The 24580-nt window shown below is 61.4% G+C and overlaps 1 protein-coding gene across 5 annotated transcripts in view; it reads right to left on the minus strand.

Annotated features, from left to right (window-relative positions):
- SCAP (SREBF chaperone) overlaps window positions 1-24580 on the minus strand; it is a 39881-nt gene that overhangs the window by 3135 nt on the left and 12166 nt on the right. For 2 of the 5 annotated variants that reach the window (XM_037130353.2, XM_037130336.2), the window contains exons 2-17: window positions 22934-23152; window positions 15902-16031; window positions 11023-11180; window positions 10128-10348; window positions 9857-9962; window positions 9184-9356; window positions 8709-8835; window positions 7444-7556; window positions 6454-6548; window positions 3219-3317; window positions 2843-3061; window positions 1688-2064; window positions 1138-1326; window positions 862-1063; window positions 670-785; window positions 67-589 (exon numbers count right to left, since the gene is read on the minus strand). In XM_037130353.2, the coding sequence (XP_036986248.2) occupies window positions 67-589; window positions 670-785; window positions 862-1063; window positions 1138-1326; window positions 1688-2064; window positions 2843-3061; window positions 3219-3317; window positions 6454-6548; window positions 7444-7556; window positions 8709-8835; window positions 9184-9356; window positions 9857-9962; window positions 10128-10348; window positions 11023-11180; window positions 15902-16031; window positions 22934-23055 (2970 nt within the window). In that variant the 5' untranslated portion in view covers window positions 23056-23152. Of the gene's footprint in view, window positions 1-66; window positions 590-669; window positions 786-861; window positions 1064-1137; window positions 1327-1687; window positions 2065-2842; window positions 3062-3218; window positions 3318-6453; window positions 6549-7443; window positions 7557-8708; window positions 8836-9183; window positions 9357-9856; window positions 9963-10127; window positions 10382-11022; window positions 11181-15901; window positions 16032-22933; window positions 23153-24395; window positions 24482-24580 lie in introns of all 5 variants that reach the window. The other 3 variants (XM_037130345.2, XM_037130327.2, XM_053668995.1) reach the window with 2 other exon arrangements.

Below are 24580 nucleotides of genomic sequence, written 5' to 3' on the forward strand. Positions count from 1 at the left end.
AGGCCGTGAGCCCCCGCAAGCTGGGGCGGCCCACGGCCCCCACCCGCCTCCAGCCCCTCCGCACACCTCCAGGCGTCCACTGCTCCGTCCCAGCACAATGAGGCTGCCTTGCAGCTCCAGGCTCCAGATGGAGCCGTCCGCACTGGGGGCCCACGTGAGGGCCGGGGAGCTCTTCTCGGGAGGACAGCCCCCCTCATCCTCAGGGGCCAGGGGCAGTGTGGGCCCGGGGGAGGGTGGGCGCAGGACTGGCGCGTGGACAGGGGTGAGCCCCTCCTGCTGGTAAACTCGCTGTACCAGGCGGCTGAAATCATAGCCTGGGTTGTCCCGGGCTCGGCCGCAGCCCACCCGGTGCCGGGGCTCAGGCTCAGGGGGTTCTGAGAGCCGTGGCCCAACAGAGAAGTTGGTGTCAATCAAGCAGGTGAGGTCCGGCTGGTCCCCGAAGAGGGACGGCGGTGTAGGGCCCTGGGGACGGTGCCGCAGCGGAGCGCTGTCCCCTGGCTCCTCTGGGCCGCTCTTACCGCCTTCTGACAGCCGCTCCCAGCTCTCTTGGACCTCAAACACGCTGCCACCACCACTGTCCCGGCGCTGCCTGGGGGAGGGCCAGGAGGGTGGGGTGAGGACAGCAGGGCACAGGGGGCGGGGGTGTGTGTGACTAGAGTGGACACCTACCTGGGGCGCGGTATGCGCGTGAGGCAGTCCCCAGTCTGCGCGTCCCACACACACACGTGGCCCGCCAGGCAGCAGCTCACCAGCAGCATGCCGTCGCTGGCCAGACACTCGATGTCCTGTGGGGGCGGGGCACAGCCATGGGCCCGGGCACTGGTGGGGGTGTGGCCCGGGCCTGGCCCCCGCTGAACTCACCATGAGGTGCCCGCGCAGCACCAGGGGCACGATCTCCGTCTCGGGCGGCGTGTAGCCGTAGTCATCACAGGGCAGGTCTCCGCGGCGCCGCCGGCCGGGCCCGCCACCGGGCTGCCCATAGTTGCGCGGGCAGAGCACGCGGTAGAGGCAGAGCAGTAGCAACACGAGGACAATGCCAGAGGCCAGGCCGAGCGCCGCCACCCTGGGCAGAGGGATGTGGTCAGGCCAGGTGCTCCCAGACCTGCCCCGCCAGCCGCCCTCCCTCCCAGGCCTTACTTGTACAGCGTGACGTCTCCATGGGCCTGCGCCATGCCCGGCCCTTTGGGGCCCGCCTCCCAGAGCCCACCAGGCGCGGGCTGTGGCGGGGGCCAGGCACTTTGGCTGTCCTGAGGGTGCCGCCCCTCCAGGGCCTCCCTTGGGTTCAAGTGGAGCGTGACTGGGATGACGGGCAGCAGACTGATGTACCTGGGACCGGGCAGTGGGCGGCCTCAGCCAGGAGGCCCCCGAAGAGTCCCTCCTGCTGCTGCCCAGTCCTGTGCCCCTCCCCACTCTGCACGGGACTCGGCTCACACTGCCCAACTCCCAGACCACCCTGAGGGCAGCTCCCCAAGGGTGGGGGAGCACAGGAGGTCCCCCCAGCCAGCTCTGGCACCTCGACCTTGCTCCGTCACGGGCACTGGCACCCAAACAGCCATGACTGCAGTGCAGGCCAGGACACATGGGAGTCCAACTGGGGGCTTCCCCACCCGAGGGGACAAAGGAATGCTCTGGGGACAGTGGGCTGACACTGGCAGGTGGGGGTGGCAACCCGCGGGGCTCCACTAACCTCTTGGCCAGGGTGATGTTGTAGTAGCTGAACAGGGTGGGCCAGTGGCGGAAGGACAACTTCCTCCAAAGTTCCTCGTCCTCAGGCCCCCAGGTGACCTCTGGGACAGGGCTGTCATGGACGCCCTCTGCTGGAGCCCCAGACTCGGGCATCTCCCCTGGCAGCGTGTGGTTCTCGGGGAACTTAGGGGGGTCCGGTGGGAAGATGGAGAAGGCGGGGTCCGGGTGGCTGGCCGGCAGCACACCCCCAGGCACAGGCATGGGGGTCAGGGTGCCCTCCCCCAGGGGGCTCTGCTCCGTCACCTGGGCGGCGAGGTAGGTGCGCAGCCCTGCTGGGTCTGTGTACACTAGGATGCCGATCCAGACAACCGTGCCGGCCTGCGGTGGGACGGCGGGGGCTTAGCGGGGCCTCTGGGACGGAGGAGTGGCCCCGACCCCCACCCCCACACACTCGGCCCTCATGCCCAGAGGTGGCAGCACAGGGGCCCCAGGCAAGAAGACAGAGGACCTGAGCCCCAATCTGTCCCCTCTCTGCCTCCTCAAATCCTCTGCACCACCTGGGGTCAACTGCCACCGGAGGGACCCAGTTCCCTTCCCATGGACAGGGCTTGGGTCTCCCGACCTAGAGACGGAGAAACGCCCTTTGGTGGGACCGTGCACCTCCCCACCCCCAGCACCTCCCCACCCCCAACCCCCATCTTGGCTGGGACCGGAAACCTGCTACCGTTCGCATGGTCAGCATGGTAAGCGGGCCCAGCCCCCCGACCTGCTCCAGAAACACCCGTGTGTCCTGGCCCCTCCTCACCACTTCAGCTGCCCGGGAAAGGCACTGGGGGCCCACAGCCAGCCCCGCTTCTCCTGCGCTCCACCCGGCCCAGCACTTCCCGATGCCTGCACACTACTAGTGGCCAATGAACCCAGACTCAGGAGCACGGCTGGTTCATGCCAGGGCACCATGTCCAGCAGGTTCCGGGCCTGAGTCACTCAGGGGAGATACTGACCCCTCTACCTGATGACCCGGGGCTGCTTGTCCCAGAGACGGGCTTCCCCCTGGGAGTCTGGGCTGGAAAGGTATCCCCCCGCCACCTCTAAGGCAAAGTGCAAAATGCAAGAGGGCCGTGAGCACCAGCCCTTGGAGGGGCAGGGCTGCAGGTACCATTATGAGGCGCTGAGCCAGGCGGGTGCGCGCCAGGAAGTAGACGACACGCAGCCTCTTGGGGAGCCGCAAGTTTCGGAAGGAGGACGGCTGCAGCGTGATGGTGTGAGGTGTGGACGGCCGTGCAGCCAGCTGCCGCTCAAAGCGTGCTGGACGCCCCACTGGCTTAGTGGGGGGCAGGCAAGCTTCAGGGGGCAGCCGCTTGTTCAGGTCTGCCAGCTGTTGGGGCACAGTGGTCAGGGCCTAAGGCTGTTGTCTGGACACCACCCGCAGGGGCGGTGGCCCTGCCGAGGTCTCTGCGACTCGCCCAGAGACCACTGAGAGTGTGCTGCCAGGGCTGAGGCGGAGGGCGGGGCAGGGCCGGACCCACTCCTACCTCCATCCGGCGGATGTCGATGGACAGGACGGTGGTGAAAAAGAGCATCTGAAGGAAGAAGTCAGACACCAGGCCCACGACGGCAAAAAGACAGAACTCCTGGAATCAGGACAGACACAGGGACACCATGACCTCCCAGGCCAGCAGCACCTTAGAGAAGCCGGTCCCTGCCCTGCCTGCAGGTGCCTCAACATCAGCATCAGCAGGGCAGCAGGCAGTTCTGAACCTGGGCGTGGCCACGGAGGGGCGGGGCCAGCAGCTTCCTCCCTGCCCACCAGGGGGCAGCAAGGACCTCTCAAATCTTAATCAGGATGCGGCTAAAGGGTGGGTGCTCTCCCTGAACCCCCTGACCTCCGCAGAGGAGAGTCTGATGCAAGTGTGAGAGCTCTGAGTGCCACCAGCCTGTACGGAGCCTCTGGCCAGGCTCACGGACATGGACCTGCCCACGGCCAGGCCCGAGCCCCCATCAGCACTCAGAATGTTTCCTGGCCTGCAGCTGCGCTGGCGCGCTGGGCCCCGGGCAGGAGAGAGGGAGTGCGCGAGGGCGGAAGGACCTAATTCTGTCCTAGGACTGCGTGAAGGTGGTCACTCTACTGCTCAGGCCCTGTTCAAGGGTGAAATTTTCTCAGATTTAAGTTTTCCTCCTGTACTCTTGCTTGAGGCCTCTGGCTCATTACCAAGGTCTCTGCTCAAATCTACAAGGATCTAGCACATGTGGCCACGCCAGCTTGAGTCCCCAGGCTGCACCGCGCCTGTGCTGCTGGTGCCCTGTGGGCCACCTGGGAGAGGAGCCTGCCAGTCCTGGGGGGGGGGGGCAGACAGAACGCGTCCCTCCCTCCCCGCCACTCCTCCACCGCTGTCCACAGCCCCACCGCTGAGCTAGGACACTCTGCCACTCTGGGCAGTGGTGGTGACCCACCTGCGGGCGTGGGCAGGACATGTGCCTATGGCCTGCAGGTGGGGGTCAGGGAAGGCAAGAGGGGACTGGTTCAGGCCCCCCCCCGAGTTCTGCCCAAGAAATGGGTAACCAGGCCTGACTGAAACTGCAGTCAGCCACCAGCCCTCGTGTGCCCACTGAGCACCCACCGAGTGCCCTCCTTCCCTGTGGCTGAGTGGTGGAGAATAAGGGGTCAAGGTCAAACATGGAGCCCACCGGCCTGGGAGCATGACCCTACAACCCAGCCAGGGCACACCGAGGACTTCTCCCGAACTGGCCTGCCGGGGGCGCCCTGTGCACACTGGCCGCCGCATTGGCGCAAAGGGGTCCCACCTCAGAGGTGAGGTGCCACTTCCGCCAAGACGGAGGCATAGGTGGATGTGCCGTGCCTTCTCACACAACCAAGATTAGAGAAAACTAAATATTAGCAACAGAAAACACAGCCAGAACACGGAAAATTGAACTTTTCGGAAGTCCGTTAACAACAAATTCTTCAGCCTGACCGGTAAGGGGCGAAACCAGCGGCTGGTGGAGCAGGGTTGCACAGGAGGACTCGGCCAGACAGACTCAGGCCCGCGGAATCCAGGCGCAGGGTCGGACCTAGTGAGCGACCCAGCGAGCGACCAGGCGAGCAACCTCGGGGGAGACAGCAGGGCTGCGTGTTGACTGAGGTCGTGCATTTGTGCGCGGGTGGACAGGCGAGGGAGTGGGCGGTTGGACCTGGCCGGCAGGTCCCCACGGCAAGCGGCAGTGGAGGGCACCGCCATTTCCCTGCTCTGACCCCACCTCCACATACAGCGTCATAACCCAGCGACTCTGAGTGGACCGGCCCAGGTGAACCACCTAAGGCACTGCTCCTCCTCCTCCGCACCCAGCTGTGAGAAGCGGCAGAGGGGGTCGCCATTTCCCCGCTCGGGCCACGCCCCCACATGTAGCGTCACAACCCAGCGACCTGGGAATCCAAGGCGCGCTTCTCACATTTAAAGGGTCCGAACAGACCAAGAATGGTGCAGGAGGATCTCAGAGCCCCAGAGCCAATAGATCTAAGCGATGAAGAAATAGCAAAACTCACAGACGCACAGTTTAAAACATTGGTGATCAGGATCCTCACAGAACTGGTTGATTATACCGACAAATTAGATAAATATATGAAGGCGAAACTAATTGAAATGAATGGAATTGCACAGGACACCAATAGCAATGAAAAGGAAACTGGGACTCAAATCAATGGAGTGGACCAGAAGAAAGCAAATAATGGCCAAACAGAAAAGAGTCAAGAAGCAAGAATTCAAAGAAATGAGGAGAGTCTTAGGAACCTCCAGGACATCTTTAAACGCTCCAACATCCGAATTATAGGGGTACCAGAAGGGGGAAAGGCACAGCCACCAGTGGAAAACTTATTTGAACAAATAATAAAGGAGAATTTCCCCCAATTTGGCAAAGGAAATAGACTTCCAGGAAATCCAGGAAGCTCAGAGAGTCCCAAAGAAGTTGGACCCAAGAAGGAACACACCAAGGCACATCACCATTACATTAGCCAAGATTAAAATGAAGGAGAGAATCCTAGAAGCAGCAAGAGCTAAGGGGACAGTCACCTACAAAGGAGTCCCCATCAGACTGTCAGCGGATTTCTCAAAAGAGACCTTACAGGCAAGAAGGGGCTGGAAAGAGGTATTCCAAGTCATGAAATCTAAAGACCTACAACCAAGATTGCTCTATCCAGCAAAACTTTCATTTAGAATGGAAGGACAGATAAGGTGCTTCTCAGATAAGATCAAATTCAAGGAGTTCATCATCACCAAGCCCTTATTATATGAAATGTTAAAGGGACTTATCTAAGAAAAAGAAGTTAAAGAAACATGAACAGTGAAAGGACAACAAACTCACAGTTATTAACAACCACACCTAAAACAAAAGCAAACTAAAAGGACAGCTAGATCAGGAGTGGAAACATAGAAATGAAGATCTCAAAGAGGGTTAGCAACAGGGGAGTGGGAGGAGGAGAAGGGGGGGAGAAGGTACAGAAAATAAGTAGCATAGACAGTAGATAGAAAATAGATGGGGGGGCAAGAATAGCATGGGAAATATAGAATCTAAAGGACTTGAGACACATGGTCATAAACTAAAGGGGGGGGGGTGATGGTGGGGATGGGGGGGTAGGGTGGAGGGGAATAAAGGGGGAATAGAACAACTGTAACAGCATAATCAATAAAAAAAAAAAAAAAAAAAAAAAGAGGTGAGGCGCCGTGTTGCAGGGGGCACCCACACTGAACCCCGGCGGCAGGCCTGTGGCCTCACCTGGATGGCAGGCACGAGTGTGAAGTAGCCAATGAGGATGATGCCCAGCTCCGTGGCCATGTTCTTCATGATGGACCAGCTCTCAGAGCTGAGGCCTGCAGGGAACAGCAGGGCCGGGGGCCCACACTCCATCACTGTCTGGTCCGTGTCCGCACACAGCCCTGTGGTCCTCAGATGCCAGAGGCATGGGCTGGCACCCAGCCTTCCGGGGCAGCACGAAGGAGGGCCACCTGGACCCTCCTTCATGGGTGGCCATCACTACACAGCTGCTCAGGGAGGTGCTCGTGGAACCCAGGGTGGCCAGAACCATCCAGGAGGGAGAAGCAGGTGCTGGGGGGAGCAAACACAGTACTATCTGCCCCAACATACCCAGCCCCCACACGCTGTCTGCTCTGCTCTTCCCCAAGCCCCTCCCCAGGGTGGGTCAAAAGGCAAGGCTCTGAGCACCAGGGCAGGAGCCACCTCCCAGGTCTCCCAGGAACGCCACACCTGGCACAGCCAGGCCTCTTGCAGCAGCTCAGGGGTCTGCAGATGGAACAGCCACCATAGCCCTGCTCCCACAGACACAGGTGGGAAGGGGGGGCTGGGACTCAGACCCCCAAGTGCAGGTTCTCCTCCAGCTTCCCCAGGACCCAGGTCCCCAGCTTCTGCCACCAAGGCCACAGCTGTGGAGACAGCACCTCTGAAGTGACTGGCCCCCGGCTACCCTGGGGCACAGAGGTGGGAAGGGAAGGCACCAGCCCAGACAAGGAGACACCAGACACAAGAGCCCCGCAGCAGTCTGGCTTTTTTCCTGACACGGGAACCAGGACAAAGACCCCTTGGGACACTCACTAACAAGCTGCCAGGTCCTGGTTGCCCACCCCACAGTACACAGGCAGGAGTGGGGGGGCCAGGGCAAGGGAGGTGTCTGCGACTCCCGTTTGCTCAGGTGGAAGCAGCACCGCACAGCCCCCCATCCTGGAGTACCCCCACCCCCCACTGCGTTACCTTGGGCGATGCGCAGCTTCACCTCAAGGTCCACAGGCGTCGAGACCACGGACTTGGTGAGCACCAGCACATTCTCCAGCCCAATGACCACCACGAGGTAAGGAAAAATCTCACTGGGGGCAGAGTGGGGGAGAAGGTGAGGGCAGTGCTGAGTGTCCCAAACACACAGCCAGCTCTCAGCAGGTCTGGGCTCTGGGGGATCAGGGGGGTGTGGGGTTTGCATCCTGCAGTAGGGGCTGCCCAGCAACCCTCACAAGCACAGGGCAGAAATCCCACCCTCCGCACCAACCCCCCATAGGGCCCTGACCATGCAGCGCTCACCTTGCAGGCAGGTGACCAGAACCAGCCCCAGCCCCAGCGCAGTGGACAGAGGGCTGCAAGCACACCTCTCCCTGTCCTTCCCACACCAGCCTCTACTGGCCAGAGGAGGTAGCCATGGCTGAACCCAAGCGGCACTCCAGGCTGGGCCATGGGGACTAAACAAGTGTGGGGAGCAGCCTGCAGCCCTGCCCCCCTCTGTGGAGAGGCTAGCCTTGGAGAGTGGTCCTATGAAGACTGGTGGCTCCCTGGGCCCACCGCTCACGCTGTGAGTGCCGGCCAGGACAGAAGGCTGTGGCCAGGGGCGGCCGCCCAGGGAAAAGGGCCCTGCCGGGTGGAGGGGTGCTGAGCACCCACAGGTTCAGGAGAGGGAGCAGGCCTTCACGAGCAAGGAGAGTAACAGGAAACACCAAGCCTCGGTTTCTGCAACCAGCCCCACAGGCCGAGGCAGGACCGACTGGTCACACGCACAGGCGGCCGGAGGACAGACCCGAGGCTCGCAGCCCAGACTCGGAGAGAAATGGCGAGGGAAGGAAGTTACTGAGGAAAGGGGATGGCTTATAGAGCGTGCTTGTGACTTTTTAAAAGCTGAGACTAAAATGACATTAGGCACTGAAATGTTTTAATAGTAAAAAAGGAAAAAATGCACACTTCTCTCTCTCACGCCACCTGTGGTTAAGCCATCATGCAGCATGCTATGCACATGTGTATGAAGAGAAACATGCACACCCACATCCACACACGCAAAGCAGAGCTACATGCACCCATGCAGAAACACACAAACCACATGTGCATCACACATGTGTATGTACTAACATACCACGCACATGTATGAACACGAACCAGGTAACTTAAGGAGCAAACACCCTTCTTGTCAGATGTCCGAGCAACAATGCGCCCAGCTGGGGTGCACTCTGTGGCCCTGGGGGAGCCGTTTGAGGACCTACCCGCCATTGAGGGTGGGCGTCAGGCCGAAGAGCGTGCAGAGCCCCACAGACATGAGCAGCGAGCTGAGCACCGTGACCACGGCGGCCAGTGCCAGCCCCCACTTGGACTTGACCATGTCGATCTTGCCTGGAGAGCAGAGGGGCACATCAGGGCTATGCCGTCCCAACCCGGCACCCAGGGACCCCAGCTGAGCTGCCAGGAGCAGGGTGCGCCTGATGATGGAGGCAGGGAGGGTCCCTGGTGTGACCCGAGAAAAGGGCAGCCTTGCCCACCTCCCGACCTTAGGAACAGTGTCCCTGGAAGCCCTCATCTCAGGAGGCTCTTTTCCTGAGAAGCCAGAGGAGCCCTGGGCCCTCGACTCTCCTGGGGCACAAAGCTCCAGCTTGGTGACCACAGGCACATTCTACATCTCTGCCCGAGCCACCCCCAGGGGCAGGGGAGCCAGAAAAGCCCAGTCTCCTTGCTGCGACCTACGGGTGGAGAAGTAGATGTAGGCGAACAGGATGATGTAGGTGGTCACGAGGGGGATGAGCTCAGCGACGCCGATCTCCTCCTTGAAGTGCACGTGGACCAGGCTCTCGGCCCGCAGGCTGCAGTTGGGGCTGGGGTGCAGGAGCATCAGGCGGGCCCGGAGGCTGCCCAGGAACCTGGTCGCGGAGCAGGGAGGGGGGAGGGGCTGACCCTCTTGGTCCAGGGGACACAGGCAATCCCAGGAAGGGGGCCCCCAAAGCCTGCCTCTTCCCCGGGCTGGAGAGGGCTTCTGTGCAGAGGGTGTCGGCAGCCCCTGCCCAACCAGCGTGCCGCTCAGACGGCCGAGGGCCCTGCAGAACCCATAGAAGGCGCCTCAGAGCCCCACCCTTGCTGGGAGCTCCCTGTCACACTCTGCCAGGCAGGACTGAGGTCACAGGGGGTCAACGGCAAGCAGCTGGTGAGCCCTTCCCTCCAGAGATGAGCAGGAGCACCAGGACACTACTTGCCAGCCCTGCCTCTGTCCCTTACACTGGACCCCACTCCTTCAGTCTAAGGGACATAGACACTTCAGCAGGAAGCCTGGACACTGCATGGCCCTGGAACACTCTGGGTGCCCCAGGCAGAACAGGGACTGTCACCCACAGCCCAGGCCAGAGCGCCACCCTGCAGGCCTTACTTGGCGTGGTAGCGCTGGAAGACCAGGGTGATGGTGTAGGAGGCCATCCTTTTCCGGGTGTACAGGCCCACCCCGCTGTACTTCCCGGGGACACCGAACAGCAGGTCTGTGGGCAGAAGGCAGCAGGTGCTAACAGCCACGAACATCCCCTCCCCTCTGCCACCCTCGGGAACGAGGGGTCACCCCCTGATCTGCCAGAGCGCCCGTCAGAGAGAGCTTGGCCACCGACAGGCACCCTCATGGGCCCTCAGGATGCCAGCCCTGAGGGTACCTTTGAGCGTGGCTGAGGTCTGCAAGGTCTTGGGCTCATGCTGGTGGATGGTCCTGATGATGTCGGGGTCAGCGTGGAAGTGCTCCCGGTCGTTCTGCCAGAAGTTGGCCGGGGACAGCAGCAGGCAGCCATGCTCAGGGAGCAGGTTCCGGAGCTTCCTGAGGCCTGGCAGCAGGTCGGTCACCTGTAGGCACACCTCCTCCAGGCTCCTGGTCCCCGAGCTGTGTGGAGACAGCCCGCGGCTGCTACTATCTCTGCCAATGAAGGGCAGCCCACTGCAGGGACAGGTCGCCAGTGTCATCACGTCCCCAGAGCCTGGGGGTCAGGGCATCCATATGGCTGTTGGACCTTCCAAGTTCACCTGGAGCCCCAGGCCCAGGGGCTGATCACTCTAGAGTCTGCCTGGGAGCATGCACAGCCCCACCCGATGAGAGGCCCAGACCAATTCCACGGGCAGAAGGGCTGACGTGATCAGGGGCTCCGCTCCACCCACCATGTCTGTTCAAGCCTTCGCTAACTAACCCTGGCCAGCAGCCTGCAAGGCCAGCCCGCTCCAGGGACGCCTGAGCTGGGGCTTCGGAAGCGTGTCCCCAGGGAGGGCTTGCTTCTCGGCAGCATGGCCACCATCTGTCATAACTCCTCCGCCACAGGGAGCACCTGAGACACAAGGCCACCGGCCCTCTGTCAGCTCATCCCAGGCCAGCCCAGGGGGCCCTTCTCTGGTCTAACACCAGGTGCCAGCTGTGCCATCTGCACAGGTGCAGGGGAACTGCGGCCACGGGGCACTCGTGGAGGCTCAGCAGTGCAGGGCTGGCTGGCCCTGTGGGGCCATCTGGACGACTGCAATGCCTCTGGTGCAGACCGGGGGAGGGCGGCGAGGCCCCTCGTCGGATACCTGTCTCTCAGCACGTGGTTCCGGACTTCCTCCACCAGCTGGAAGGCCCGGGACAGCGGGGAGCGGAACACGTCCACGGCCAGGAGGCCCCTGTGCCAGGGAGACACCGAGGACTTCACGAAGATCTGCTGGACGTAGGCCACCGGGGCTCCCACGTACTGCGGGGGGGACGGGTGGAGAGGCCGGCTCGCTCAGGATGGGGACATGGGGACACGGGTCCACGTCCAGACTGAGCAGCTATCGCGGGGCCCGAGGGACAGGCCTGCCACTGCGAAGGCCCCCTCAGGGGCCCTCGGTCCCCTTGTGAACCACCCACTTCCTACCCACTTCCCAGCAAACCAGGGTCCGCACTCTGCAGCCCTCAGGCTGACAGCCCCGTGCCCACTGGCCTGAACCAAGTGTCACTGCAATGCAGCCGCACCCGCTGCACGCCGCACTGCCCACGGCCGCGGTCCAGGACCACGGGGGTGCTCACGACAGGGTCCGTATGACCCACGAAGCCTAAGACAGCCGCCATCTAGCCCCTTACGGAAAACGCCTGCCGACCCTGCAGCAGGCCAAGAGCTCCCTGGAGGGTGTTCACAGCCGGCCACACCGGCCCTGGTGCTGCTACCTCGGATGGGGGGTCTGGAGATGGGAAGACCCAGTTTTAAAGCCCAGCTCCCTGAATGCACGTCCTTGGGCCTGGACGGCCTCCTGAAGGGGGACGATGACATCTCCTGCAATGCCAAGATGCAGACACGACATGCACACCACACACACAAGTACCACACACACCATTGTACACACCACACACATACACAGGCCACCGACACCACACACGCCACACACACACATATATACACACACCACACACCACACTGACATGCGTGTACAGAGCAGGACGTGCAGAGGACAAGTGCTGACGGAAGCACCGGCAGCAGATGCTGAGGCGCATCACTGCGCAGGCCCCCGGGGCTCTCCTGGGACGAGCGAGGTGACTGCCGGCCTGGTTCTCACAGCTCGAGTGGAGGTGGTGGGAGGGCGCACACGCAGTTCTCCCCGCCGCTGCGCCTCGCTCCCCTTCCCCACGAGGACCTGCCACCTGCCCTTAGAGAAGTGCCGACAAGCAGTGCAGTGGCCAAAGTACTCCCGCGTGTGAGAGGCAAGGTCATGGGGAGGTGCTGGGAGGGGCCCCAAGGCAGGGACGGCCTGGGGGGGTGCGGGGCAGGGGCCTCTGAGGAGCAAGGGCCTGGGCAGTGGGGACACCCAGTCGGGAAGGAAAAGAAAACTGCAGCTGAAGTGAGCGGTGGCTCAGACGACACCGGCTGAGCCCTGGTTTGTAACCAGCCGACAAGTCCTCGAGCGGCTCTGAGGCGGAGGGTGACCTGGCAGGAGCAGTGCTCTGAAGGCCACGATGCTGCAGTGGCCAGGACGTGCCACACGGTGCCGGCTGCAGGGCCAAGCCTGGCTGGGGCCAGAGGTGGCGCCTCCAGCAGCCACCCCCAGGGCCGGTGTGCAGATGATGGAGCGGCCCCTGCCCCCCAGGACGTCCTGACGCAGCACGGCGGCGTGGTGGGCCCTCCAGCCCCAGGGCACGCCCACTGCTCCCGCTGGGCGCACACCTGTGACTGAACACGCCGCTCCTCTGCCCACTGCCCTTCTCGAACCCTCCCCGCGACCACAGGCCCCCTGAGCCTGTGCAGCCAAACCCTCTGCCCCCTGCTGGTGGCACGGTTCCCAGCCCTCTGGTGCCTCTGCGGCCCCTTGCTGTCCAGCAGGACCACTCGGGCCGCCACCCCAACAAAGGACCAGGGCCCTCTGGGCTCTAGGGACGATGCCAGCAGTCACAGGAACAGGCCACCAGCCAGCGTATCCAGACCTCCGTCCGGCAGCACGCATGCAGTCGCCACCAGCGTTGTTTTTAGGGGAGAGTGTCCTGGCTTCCACCAGGTTCCCGCAGCAATGCGTAACCCTGTGCCCCAGACCCTCTTCTCCTCTGACCTGCCGCCAGACCCACTGCTCCCTCGTTGCCTCCCCTCCGCTGGGAGGCCTTCCCGGACAAACCCACGAGGAGGCCAGGCTGGCCCCACGCTGGCGGGATTCGCCCTCATGGACCCCCCACTGAAGCTCCGGGCAGCCGCCCCCACCCCTCCGAGTCTTCCTGCATCACACTCATATCCAACACACAGGCCCCCGACCTGCCCCTCCCAGGCTCCAGGATCTCTCACTGTGGTTTATTCAACAGGCACCGGGCTCCCGAGGGGCGCTCACTGTCTTGTCGGGCTCCCCAGGGTGCAGACCCTGGGACAAGTGGTGTGTTTGGGAGGCGCAGAGAACACAGGGCACAGTGGGGAGCAGGGACAGGACCGGAAAGGGAAGCAGCCACGAGAGGTGTGTGACTGAGAAGTGACCTCCGTGATGACTGGGTCCGGCTGCGGGCCCTGAGGGCTGAGCAGACCGCTGCAGGCGTGCTCCCAGGCTCTCCGTGCCAGGGCGGCTTTGACAAGCGAGTGCAGGTGCGGGGGCTGGGGGGCTGGGAAGCAGGAAGGCGCCACATGGCGGCCGGAACGCGGGCAGGGCCCCCCTTGCTGTGCAGGGGCCGGGGGTGGACGGTGGCAAAGGCCACGCAGAAGGCGAATGTACCTGATGCTGCGGAACCCTGCGTGGGAAAATGGCGAAGATGCTAGATTTTATGTGGTTGTATACTTCACTACAATAAAAAAAAACTGGAAGAAAAAATCATCTGTCTCCTCCTTCACCCGTTTTGGAGCCACCCCTCGATGAAGTCAGCCATCGCGTGAACTGCCCCGGGAAGGTCCGCACAGCAATGAGGGAACCTGCACCCCACACCCTGTGACCCGAGCCCCTCAGGCCCAAGCCTGCAAGGGCCTGCCCACCGGCTGGGGGACTGCAGCCTGTGTGTGACCCCGAGCCAGAGGGCTCAGGTAAGAAAACCAAGACTCTGAGAAAGGGGTGGCTGTGTCAGAGGACGCAAGGCTGACAGGCAGCAGAGCCAGGGTCGGAGCCCAGGGTCGCCCAACTCCCAAGCCCGTTTTTGCTCCACAGTCTGCCCGTCTGGGCAGCTCTAAACCACGTGAGTTCCCATGGAGACCAGGATGGTGGAAATGCCCAGCATGAACAGCGCTGGAGGCACGCTGAGGTCCTGGGGAGCCCTGGGGACTCTGGCCAGCAGTGTTCACGGGATGAGGCCCTGCCCAGGGCTCCTCAGAAACCCTGCGTCCAGGCCCACCAGCCACGCAGGCGCTGAAGGCCAGCCCCTCTGTGGATCTCCAGGCAGGGCCTGGTGTGAGGTCCAGGTTTCACCATGACCTGCTCTTGGGGGTCAGACGGGTGCAGGGGACCGCAGACTTGTTTGCTGTCTGGGGTTGGTTTGTTTTTAAAAACACAATCCTTCCTTCACATGTGTATGAGCTCTGGGCATTTACACCTTTCCCCTGACACACTCAGGGCCCTTCCCATTCCTCAGTGCTTCTGGGAAATGGGCCTCTGGACCTGGGCAGGCAGCGGGGTGGGGTCGTGCAAAGGACGGGCTCAGGGAACCCACTCGAGGCCCCAGCCCCTCCCTCCTTTCACCCCACCCCACCCCTGGCCTGGACGCCTTGGTCTCTAAGTTCCTCCAAGTTCAGTGAGAATGGCTTCCCGCCGCCTGCGGACCACACTTTCGGCTCCACCGCCCAGGGTTCGGCCTGGTCCCGCCTGCCTCACGGCCCACCGCGCTGCAAGGAACAGCCTCGCTTCCGCCTCCCGCCTCCCGAGTGCGCAGCGCCTTTCTCCTCACCGCGAGAAACCTTTCTCGGGCCTCTCCTGTGTGCGAAGCACCACACTGCCCAGGTGTGGGTGAAACGGGAATTCAACAGCCGCACTACAGAGCCGGGAGGAGGGGCCCAGGGTGGTCGGGGAAGCGTGCGTGCCGGTGCGCCCCCCCAAACATGCCGTGGCCCCTGGCCTCTCTGCTGTTGCCAGGTCTGACCCAGGACAATGATGGCAGTGGCAATGGCCACACTCGTGTGTCGACGCAAGTGGCAAGCCAGACATGAGCCGCACTGAACCTCTGCGTCCTTCCCCTCTGCCCCCCAATAACGTGTAAGGCAGGTATGAGCAGAACTGCTTTCCCCATTTCACAAACTCGAAAATTAAGGCACAAGGTGTTAAGTAACATGCCCAAGGCCACACACGGAGAAACGCCAAGTTCTGCTTTGTTCTCTTCCTCTTGTGAAAACACGCCTGTCCCCAGCGGGAACCGCCCTCCCAAAACCTGCAAGGCCACTGGTCGCAGTGACTGCGACCCAAGGAGGGCCTGTCCGGAGCACCAGGGCCTGGCAGAGCTGACCGGGTGAGGCCACTGGGCAGCACACATGGGGGCCCGCAGGGTGCAGCCACCACGCACTGGGGGACGCGACGGCTCGGCAGAGGGAGGAGGAGAGCTACACAGAGTCACAGCTCGTAAGAGACCAGAACTGCTCAATTCGACGTGGATGAGCACTTCCACACACACTTCGCAAAGGCACATACCCGAACACAGCAAGCGCCTCCCAGCGGTCACTGGGAAGGGCAGATTAACACCTCGGGACTTCTCCACACACCCATCAGGATGGCTCCTGAAAAACCTGACAGTCCCGAGAACTTCGCAGAACAAAGACTGAACTCTAATGCACAGAAATTTAAAAAACCACGTAGGGGACGAATGGACGTGACAAGGACACTTCGCCTCCACGGTGTTCCTCCCCACAAGGCACAGCCCCCGTCTAATCAAGAGAAACAGACGCCTCCCACTTGAGGGACACTGGACAAGAGGGTCACTGAAAGGGAGGAAGAGTGGAGCCCTGCCACGAACGGCCCGCACCCCCCGCCCGGGGCCTCCGCGCGGAGCACCTACCCAGTCCGGCTGCTCGCTGGGCTCTCCGGGTCTGTGGTCTGAGGCCACGGGCGGGGGCGAGTAGTCCTTCACGGGGGTGGCGAACTCCACAGGTCCCGTCCCTGGCAAGGGGAGCTTCAGCAGGGGGTAGCTGGGACGAACAGAGGAGAGGAGTTAGGACAAGGTGGGAGGGGACAGTGTGAGCCCAGGTGACAAGACGGTGGGGCCACTGCAGCGGCACGGGGTGCTCCCCCCAAGGATGGCACAAGTGTGCAGAACCCCGGGGCCCCGACGCCTCGGTGACGGAAGGAGGCATTTTACAGAATGTGTCCTGTCCTGCTTTGTCTCACGAACTTTTTAAAGCTGTCTGGTGACGCCACAGCCACCAGCTCTCTCCTGGTTACTGCTTCTTCCCATCCTACTTCGGACCTCTGGGTGCTCCTGGGTCTGGGTGCGGTGCGCATCTGAGGGCCCCCCGGGGACAGCACGTCCGTGTGTCTGTCACTGTCACTGGTCTCTATCCTGCAACAGGACGGTCCTTCCCGCTCACGTTCAGGATGGTCACTGGCGCCATTCCACTGTTTCCGTGAGCCTTGCATGACTCCTGCTGCTCACTCCCCCTGCTGCCCCTCTCTGTGTGTGGCTGACCTGGCTGTTGTCGGTGTCACTCTCCCTCCCCCCCCTTCTCCTGCACAGCGGCACCTCGGTGCTCGGCGGGAATTCACTCCAGGACTCCTGACGAGTGAGTGCTCAACCGACAGGGCATTTTCTCCTGTGGGGCGGCGCTGTGACTCACACAAGTTTCAGCGAGCGAGCCGAGCCCTGAGCAAGCGCCAAGCGGTTTTTTTTCTCATCAAAATGTGACGAGTGTGGGGTATGGCTGCGTTTTAACCGTTACTGTCTGACCAGTCACCGTGCAGATTACAGACACTGTTAGCGAGTTATGACGGCCCAGAGTGAATGGTGGTGTCACCAAGGGGCTTCGGCGGCAGAGCCAAGCGGGCAGAAGAACGGCTTGGCAACCTTACAAATAAGACGATGAAATTACCCATTCTGAGCACTGTTTCTGTCTTTGTTTCTTTCTTTTTGTAAATGTTATTGTCACGGATTACACTTTATATATTGTATGTCCATGAACACAGATTTAATACATTTTGCCATTTTAAAAATATATACTTTATTTATTTACTTTTTGAGAGGGGACAGGAAGAAGAAAGGGAGAAAAACATCAGTGTGTGGTTGCCTCTTGCACGCCCCCTACTGGGGACCTGGCCCACAACCCAGGAATCTGCCCTGACTGGGAATCGAACAGGTGGCCCTTTGGTTCACAGGCCAGTGCTCACTCAGTCCACTGAGCCACACCAACCAGGGCACATTCTGCCTTTTAAATCACACAAGATAAAGACGGTAGAAACCCAAACAAAAGTGCGATAATACCGGTTACCTTTATTAGTGTCCTCTATTTCTTCCTTCTGGTTTCAAACTACTATCTAGTATCCTTTCGTTTCAGCCTGAAAGACTCCCTCCCAGCATTTCTTGTGGGGCTGGTGCACTGGAACAAATCCCTTCAGCTTCCATTTATCTGGAAACAACTCAAGTTTTCCCTCATTACCGAGGAATGGCGTTACAGAATACAGAACTCTCGCTTGAGGTCTGTTATTTTCCTTCGGGACTTTACGCTCTCCCACTGTCTCCTGGCCTCCGCGGCTGCTGAGGAGAAATCAGCAGTACCCTTACTGACAAGAACCCCGTAGACACAAAGGCTTCTCTGAAGAGCCGAAGCCCAGCTGTCTGGAGGCAGCTGGTGTCAAGGGCTGTCCCTAGACCGGGCCAGGGCCCCGCTGGGGAAAGCCCCGCACGGTGCGCGGCAGACCCTGGGCTCTGGCCGTGGGGAGGAGGCTGGGGCCCGGAGCCCAGGCTGCCGAGGGCCAGCCCCGCGGCAGGAGGAGAACAGGCGGCACCGGTCCCTCACCCACACGCCCTTTCCACACAATAGCCGCTCAAAACACGTGGGCCACACTAAGGGCGGCCGTTTCTGCAGATTTGAAATATTAAAAGTTTCTTCGGCTTCCAGGAGTCTACACATTCCAGCAGGAGAGAGAGAAGGGCAGCACACGCCAGAGCATCTGCTTTCTCAGGGTCAAGTCTCTTAGGAAAAAGTCCACAGACCTTGAAATGCTCGAACCGGCTCAGTCTCTCCCCCACCTGGCCCGGGGCCACACGCACACCTCATCTCCCGGGCAGGACAGACCTGGCTTCTGGGCCTCTGCGTCTGCCCGTCCTTCTGGGGGGGGGGGGGGCTCATCTGCAGCATCTTCCCCCTTCCCCCAACGTCTGGATTGGGGCGCCCTCCCATGAGCTGCCCAAGTGCCCCGTCCTCAACCTGCATGGTTCTTATCGCTGACAGCGGACCTGCCCAGTGACCAGCGGGCCTCCCTCCGCTCACTCCCAGAAGCCCCCCCACAACCCAGTGGGGCAGGTGGCGGCGATGCCCCCACTGCAAAGTGGCCGCTCCGGTGTGTGAGGACAGGCGGTCTGACCCCGCGTCTGACCTGTGCTTGTCACCTCCTACCACGTTTCTGATCTGTTTAAAAATGACCTGCACTTGTGTTTCGGGGACACACGCAGAGGGAGCATGTTGTGCCGAGGGTCTGGAGTGCAGGCGCAACGTGGCCCCTCCGGGGACAGGCTCTCCTCCATGAGCTCTCCCGCCCCCAAGCGGCCCGGACCGAGCCTCCCCCTGCCTGTCCAGGGACCCCAACTGCTGCTCCCCCTGGCAGGGGCCTGAAACCACAAGGTGGGGACAGCGGTGTCCCGGAGCAGGGCCGCACACCTGATGGGCGTGTCAGCAGGGTGCCCATCGGGGCTGCAGGTGTTCTAGTGCCTGTAGTGGTACTTGCCCTGACTTGTGAATGGGCAGCCCTGCCTCTTCATGCTGCGCTGGGCCCACATTTTGTAGGTGGTCTTGCCCTCCATCTGCTCTTATCCTCCCTCCCTGTCTCCTGCCGTGGGGGCTGAGGATACACTGAAGATGTACAGAAAGAGCAACCACAGAAATGACACTCGGAGAAGATGCCATGGGAGACACCTCTGTGGGGACATCGGGGTGGGGGGCACTTTCTCTCTTCTGGTCAGGGGGACCAGTGCCAGACTAGCATGGACAGGAAGGGGGGTCCCTCTGGGACCTCCTGACTCCTCTTTAGTGGTACAGGAGTCTCTGATCTCCAGGCCTCTCCGACCTTTTTCCCACCTTGTTTATGAGGCCCGGTCACTGTGCCGGGGAAGCCCTGCCTCTGGAGCACGGATGGGGCAGCGCCCTGGGGCTGGTCCCCGGGGCTCCCATCTGGGCTTTCGGGACTTCATTCTCAGCCAGCCTGGCGAGGGTGGGGATTCAGTTACGCAGATCTCTGTCTCATTCACAAAGAGAGAATACAGAGGTGGGTAGATAGCCATATGGGCGCAGAAAGAGGGTCCCTATTACAGTCTCAGGGTGCACACCCCCAAAGGGGCCACAGTGATGGTGGGGAAGCCCGAGAGGTGGACAGAACAGGAGGGAGGCTGAGAGGCGGAGGGCACTGTGACCGAGACGTCCAGCTGTCCTCCTGAGGAAGAGGGCGAGGGGCCGCGCCTGCCCGCTCTCTCACACCCACCCGGCCACGGGGTGCCTGCCTGCCCGCAGGTGTGCGTGGCCTCACTGGGACTCCCGCCTGCTCTCCGGATTCAAGTCCATCTTCTCCAACCACGAGCAGCAGGATGTGGAGCCACAAGTGACCCCCAGACCCTCACCTTAACCTCGGACCTGCACCTTGGGAAGTCCAGCTCGCCTGGCACCCAGGCGCCGTCCTTTGCCCCACACTGCACCCACCACTTCCCAGGAGAGGTCAGGGGCACCAGCACCCTCTGCCTCGCTGGGCCGCTGCCAGGTCACATGGTGGGTCCTGGTGGCCGACCAGACACTTCTTGCCACGGTGCCTGCCCTGCTGCAGGATCCGTCAGAGCTTCTGGGGGAAAGAGCCCTGGCGGCTGCAGGGATCCAGAGGGGCAGCACGGCCTGCTGCTCGGGCGGCTGCTGGTCTGCACAGGGTGTCAGGGCGGCGGGCCTGGGCTCACACTGAGCAAGCCCTCATTCCAGGAGCAACAAAAGGTGAGCCACTAAACGGGACCTGAGTACCCCATAAAACTAGTAAGAGCTGCACGTGACCCACACTTGGTTTTCTGCAGGCAGCCGGGGCCCTGGCAGAAGAACAGAAAAGCTTCCCCGGGCAGAACGGAGCTGGGCTTGGGTCCTGGGTGCACAATCCCTGGTCTCCGGGCCACGAAGGCCCATAGTCTGCAGGTTCTCTGATGCAACCCTTATCGTCTCTGGAGGCTGAGAGAGTTCGTCTAGCCTTGGGAGTATTTCCCTCAGCCAATCAGGTTTTAAGAAAAGGGTTTTAAGGCCCCTTTAAGATCCCATGACAGCATGGAACTAAGACTGCAACGGCACAGGCTGGTTTCTCTCTGCGAGGAAAAGAGGGTGACTGCAAAGACAGAGGCAGCAGAGCCGCCAGCAGCCAGACCACAGGAGACAGCGTGAGCAAGGGGGGGCGTGCCCAGGCGTGACCCCGTCCTCCTGTGGGGGCAGCGAGCTGCAAGGCCGGGTCTCATCTGCCAGGTGCATGTCCGATGGCTTTGTGGCTGCGTCTCAGGCTGAGGCCGTGGGTCTGCACCCTGCCTGGCACCTTCACAGCTGTCCGCACTGAGGTGGCTGAGACCCAGCCTGAGGCTCCCGCCACACTGCTGGCACGTGGGACCGCGGCCTCGCAGGGCCTCCCCTCTCTGTTTGCGCAGGTCCTGCTGGGCCCTGGTCGGGCCACCGCAGCTGACACCCTCCTCCTCGGGCTTCTTGCTCCCGGGCCACACTGGCCACAGGAACAGTGGCAGCCCGAACAGTGAGCCCCGCCACTCCCTGGCGTGCGGGGAAGTGGAGGTGATGCAGACTGGCTGTGCCGCCCGGACCTGCCCATTGCAGCACCTCCACCCACAAGCTTGCCACGCCGGTTTCATCAATGTTCAAAGACCAGGGAGTGACAAGCACCTGCAAGGACATGTGGCAGCCACGTGGGGCACTACGTGTGGGAGCCCCTCAGGGCTGACAAGATCCACGGTCAGCCCAGTGCTGCCCTGGGCCTCACCCGCCGTCCTCGGGACTGACGTCCAGCCAAGAGCACTGTGGGAGAGCAGGCAGGCTCAGCCACAGCCGGGCTCACAGACCCTCCAACACGCTATGGCCATGGCCCTCTCCTCCCCAGCCCTCCCCCATTCTAAGTCTCCCTGACACGAGGCAGTGTCCTCATTCTTGAGACCTTGGCCATCTCATAAACTTTCCGTACCAGAGGCCTCCACGTCACAGGTCCGAGGACAGTCTGTTTCGAAACACATGTGTGATATCAAATTATTCACTCAGAGATAAGGCCCAAGTGCGCCCAAGCCGCTGCTCCATGCGGCCTGCCTTCCCTCCAAGAAGCTGCCTGGTCCCAGCTGGGCGCATGCCGCCCCCAGAAGACGAATAGCAAAGTGCAAACAGCCCCCCTTCCTGCAGCCCGAGCTCCTCTGTGGAAGGGGAATCACAGCGCCCACACCCTCAACTTGAACTGCCTGCAGAAAACACAAGTTCAACTCCAGGTATTCATCCACCGCACGCCCTCCCCACTCCCACAGGCAAATGCTCCCACAAAGCAGCCACCGAGGACCCGAGGGTCCAGCAGAGCAAAGCTGGATCCTACCCCAACCGCAGGCAGCGAGCGGGATGACAACCTTGCAGGCCAGCACAGGCTGCTGCTCCAGAAAGTAGAATAACACAGAGGATGCCTTTAGCGAACATGGTAAAATATCAGAGACATTCTCTGATAGACACGGCCTCATGGTTTTCAGGATGTGACCCCCAGGCCTAAAGACTTGTCAGAGATGCAATTCTGGGGCCTATTCCAGATCTCATCTAGTATAACACAATTAAACAAAGGTCAAACCTCAGTACAAATGCAGGGAGCCAGGGTGAGGGGGGTCGGGGTGACAGAGTGTCCAGGGCAGGCACCTGTGTCCCTAGGCTTGGACTTGAACCTGTTCCCCTACTCGGTACCCGTGTAGTCCCACCAAGTCTGCAGTCTCGTCCCCCTCTGGTCAGGTGGAGATTTCGCTGGGCGTCCCCCCAAGGTTATCACCAGGTCGGGGGAGATGGCTCAGACACCTGAGGCAGCAGCAGGAAACTCTCGATGAGTGAAGTTCGGTCTTTTTAGCCCCCACTAGGGAAGAACCGGGACCCTTTACACTGCGCTGAACACTGAGTTCAGTCCTGAGCCCCCTCCTTCCAGCGTCGAAAATGCCCACGAACATCCAAAGAGTTCGGAAATCATCCAAAGAGTTCGCAGCAAGGATGCTGCGTCCCAGACGCCAGCATCCTGCAGTGGGCGACTCTTTTCATGCCTGTTAGTGTTTTAGAGCCACCAGGGACCCGACACCAAGCCTCTCCTTGCACACTGTCGTCATTCTAGGGGCCCCTCGACAGAAGGACAGGCACAGCCGAGGGCCGCTGCAGCTCTCACAGCAGTCCCCGCCCGGGGAGCGCGCAGCCCCAAGTCCACCCAAGGCCAGGAGGAGGCTCCGAGGGACAGAGAAAACGAGAGCGAGCAGAGATCCGCGTCTCTGGGGAGTCCTCAAGCCTGCAGGGGGGGCCCAAGGGGCTGTCCAAACGGACTTGGCCTTGCTGCCCTGGAAAGCCCCTTCTCTTAACCAGGCACCACAAACAAACGCCCTGCTGAGAAGGGGAACTTAGCAGCCTTGCCTTTCAGTTATCGCCTGTTTTCTTAGGCACATCTGGGCGTTATTTGGAAACAGATTACCAGAGACGTGAACGAAGCTGATGACTCAGGAAGTCAGGGCCAGCCTGGACCGTTTCAGTTTAGTGGCCAGACACCCCAGGACCAGCGCTCTCCCGCTCGGCAGCCCCAGTGCGCCTCCAGTCCCGCCGTGTAGAAAGCACCCACAGCCATCTGCAGGCTGCAGGGCAGCACGTACCAGCAGGCCACGATGCACAGCCCCGTGAAGAGGATGATGGGGATGGGGTAGGATGCGCAGAGCAGCCCATGGTGGTAGAAGGCCCGAGATATCTTCTCACGCAGCCTGTCAGTCAGGGTCATCCTCAGCTGACGTCACCTTGCTGCCATCCCGGAAAGTGACCATGGATCAGCCTGGCACACGCTGACCAGCACGGACGGTGGACACCATCTGCAGCACCTGACAAGGAGGCAGGAAAGCCAGTTAGGCAGTGTCGGGCTCTGCGGGGAGGCTGCGGGGAGGCGGCGGGGCGGGGAGGTGCTTCCCAAGGCCGACACGTGGGCGGGGAGTCATCACCCCCCACCCCCCACCCCATGCACGCGCAGCCCTGGTCGGTTCTCGGGGGCGGTGGGCAGCTTCTCAGCCAGTGTGGCCACAGAAGAAGAAATCTTTCCAGCTCTGGTGCTGACCCCCCACCCCTCCCACACTAGGCATTTCCAAAGGGCCACTCCCAGAGGGCCTTCCTCTTACACGAGGCTCAGGAGAGCACTCGTGTGTGACAGACCACCCCTGCCGATGGGCGCTGCGGACTGTGCCCCCAACCACTGTACCTAGGTCAGATGGAGAGAAATCCTTGGGAGAGACCCTTAAATGGGGCCGAGCCCTCCAAATTCCAGTTTGGCACGGAGAGTGCCTTACCGGCCTCACCGACGAACAGTGCCCGGTGGGCTCAGCCCTCAACACAGAAACACCAAGAAGCCGAGGCTCCTGACCGAAAACAAAGCTCACTCTGAAGGCAGAGCTAGGCAGAGGCTCTGCTCCCGGCCCCACCAGTGCTCCTGGGAGCCCGCAGGCAAAGGGCCCCACTGTTCCTGTCTGTCTCCTCTGAGTAACAGCAGCCCGGTGTGGCTCTGGGGAACCCCCTCTCCCCGGGACCCAGCCTGGATGGACCGTGGAGAGCCAAGGCACCCCTCCCTCCCTGAACCCCGCCAGGCTGGTTCAGCCTCTATTCTCTGCCTGGACTTTGACTTCCGAGCAGAAAGAAGCAGAAACTGGATGCAGGTCCTTATTCAACCCCAAGGGGTCCCTGCCCCCAAGGTGGCAGCTGCTCTGGCTCCGGTCCTCTCCGAGGCTGGGCCGTCAGCTTGTCTTTCCAGTCTGGGAGCCACCTCGGGTCCTTCCAACAAAGCTCTTTCTGCTGGTGTGAGCCAAAGCTAATTTCTGCTGCTTCTAAGCAGAGGGCCTTAGATCCATAAAATCAGGACAGAAAACTCTAGAATTCCAGTCCTTACTACGCTCTCCCACGGAGCCCAAGCTGAAGCCCACTTCAGTGCCACATTGCCATGTTGTGGTACAGAGTCGGCTCAGGCATGCGTCTTGGCTTGATCGGTCTCCCTGATGGAAACCCAGGCCAAGACGCCGCTCCTCCAAAGTGCCAAGGTCAGAAACGAGAAGCAAACTGAGTCACACCCAGGCAACTCACAAGAAGGAACGGCCGCCACGCCCCTGCTCCCAGGAAGCACAAGCCTCAGGTGCACACTGATGTTCAGCTGTTCCAGCCGGTACCCTCTGAGGGAAACACAAAGAACCACCTGTGGGTCAACTCAATACACAAGGGGCGGAGTGGCCAAGTGACAGCTGCTGGCCCCAGGAGCAGGGGTGTTCACC

The sequence above is a fragment of the Artibeus jamaicensis genome, unplaced genomic scaffold (genome assembly GCF_021234435.1).
Source record: "Artibeus jamaicensis isolate MK-2021 breed Jamaican fruit bat unplaced genomic scaffold, CSHL_Jam_final contig_519, whole genome shotgun sequence".
NCBI classification, from domain to species: Eukaryota; Metazoa; Chordata; class Mammalia; order Chiroptera; family Phyllostomidae; genus Artibeus; species Artibeus jamaicensis.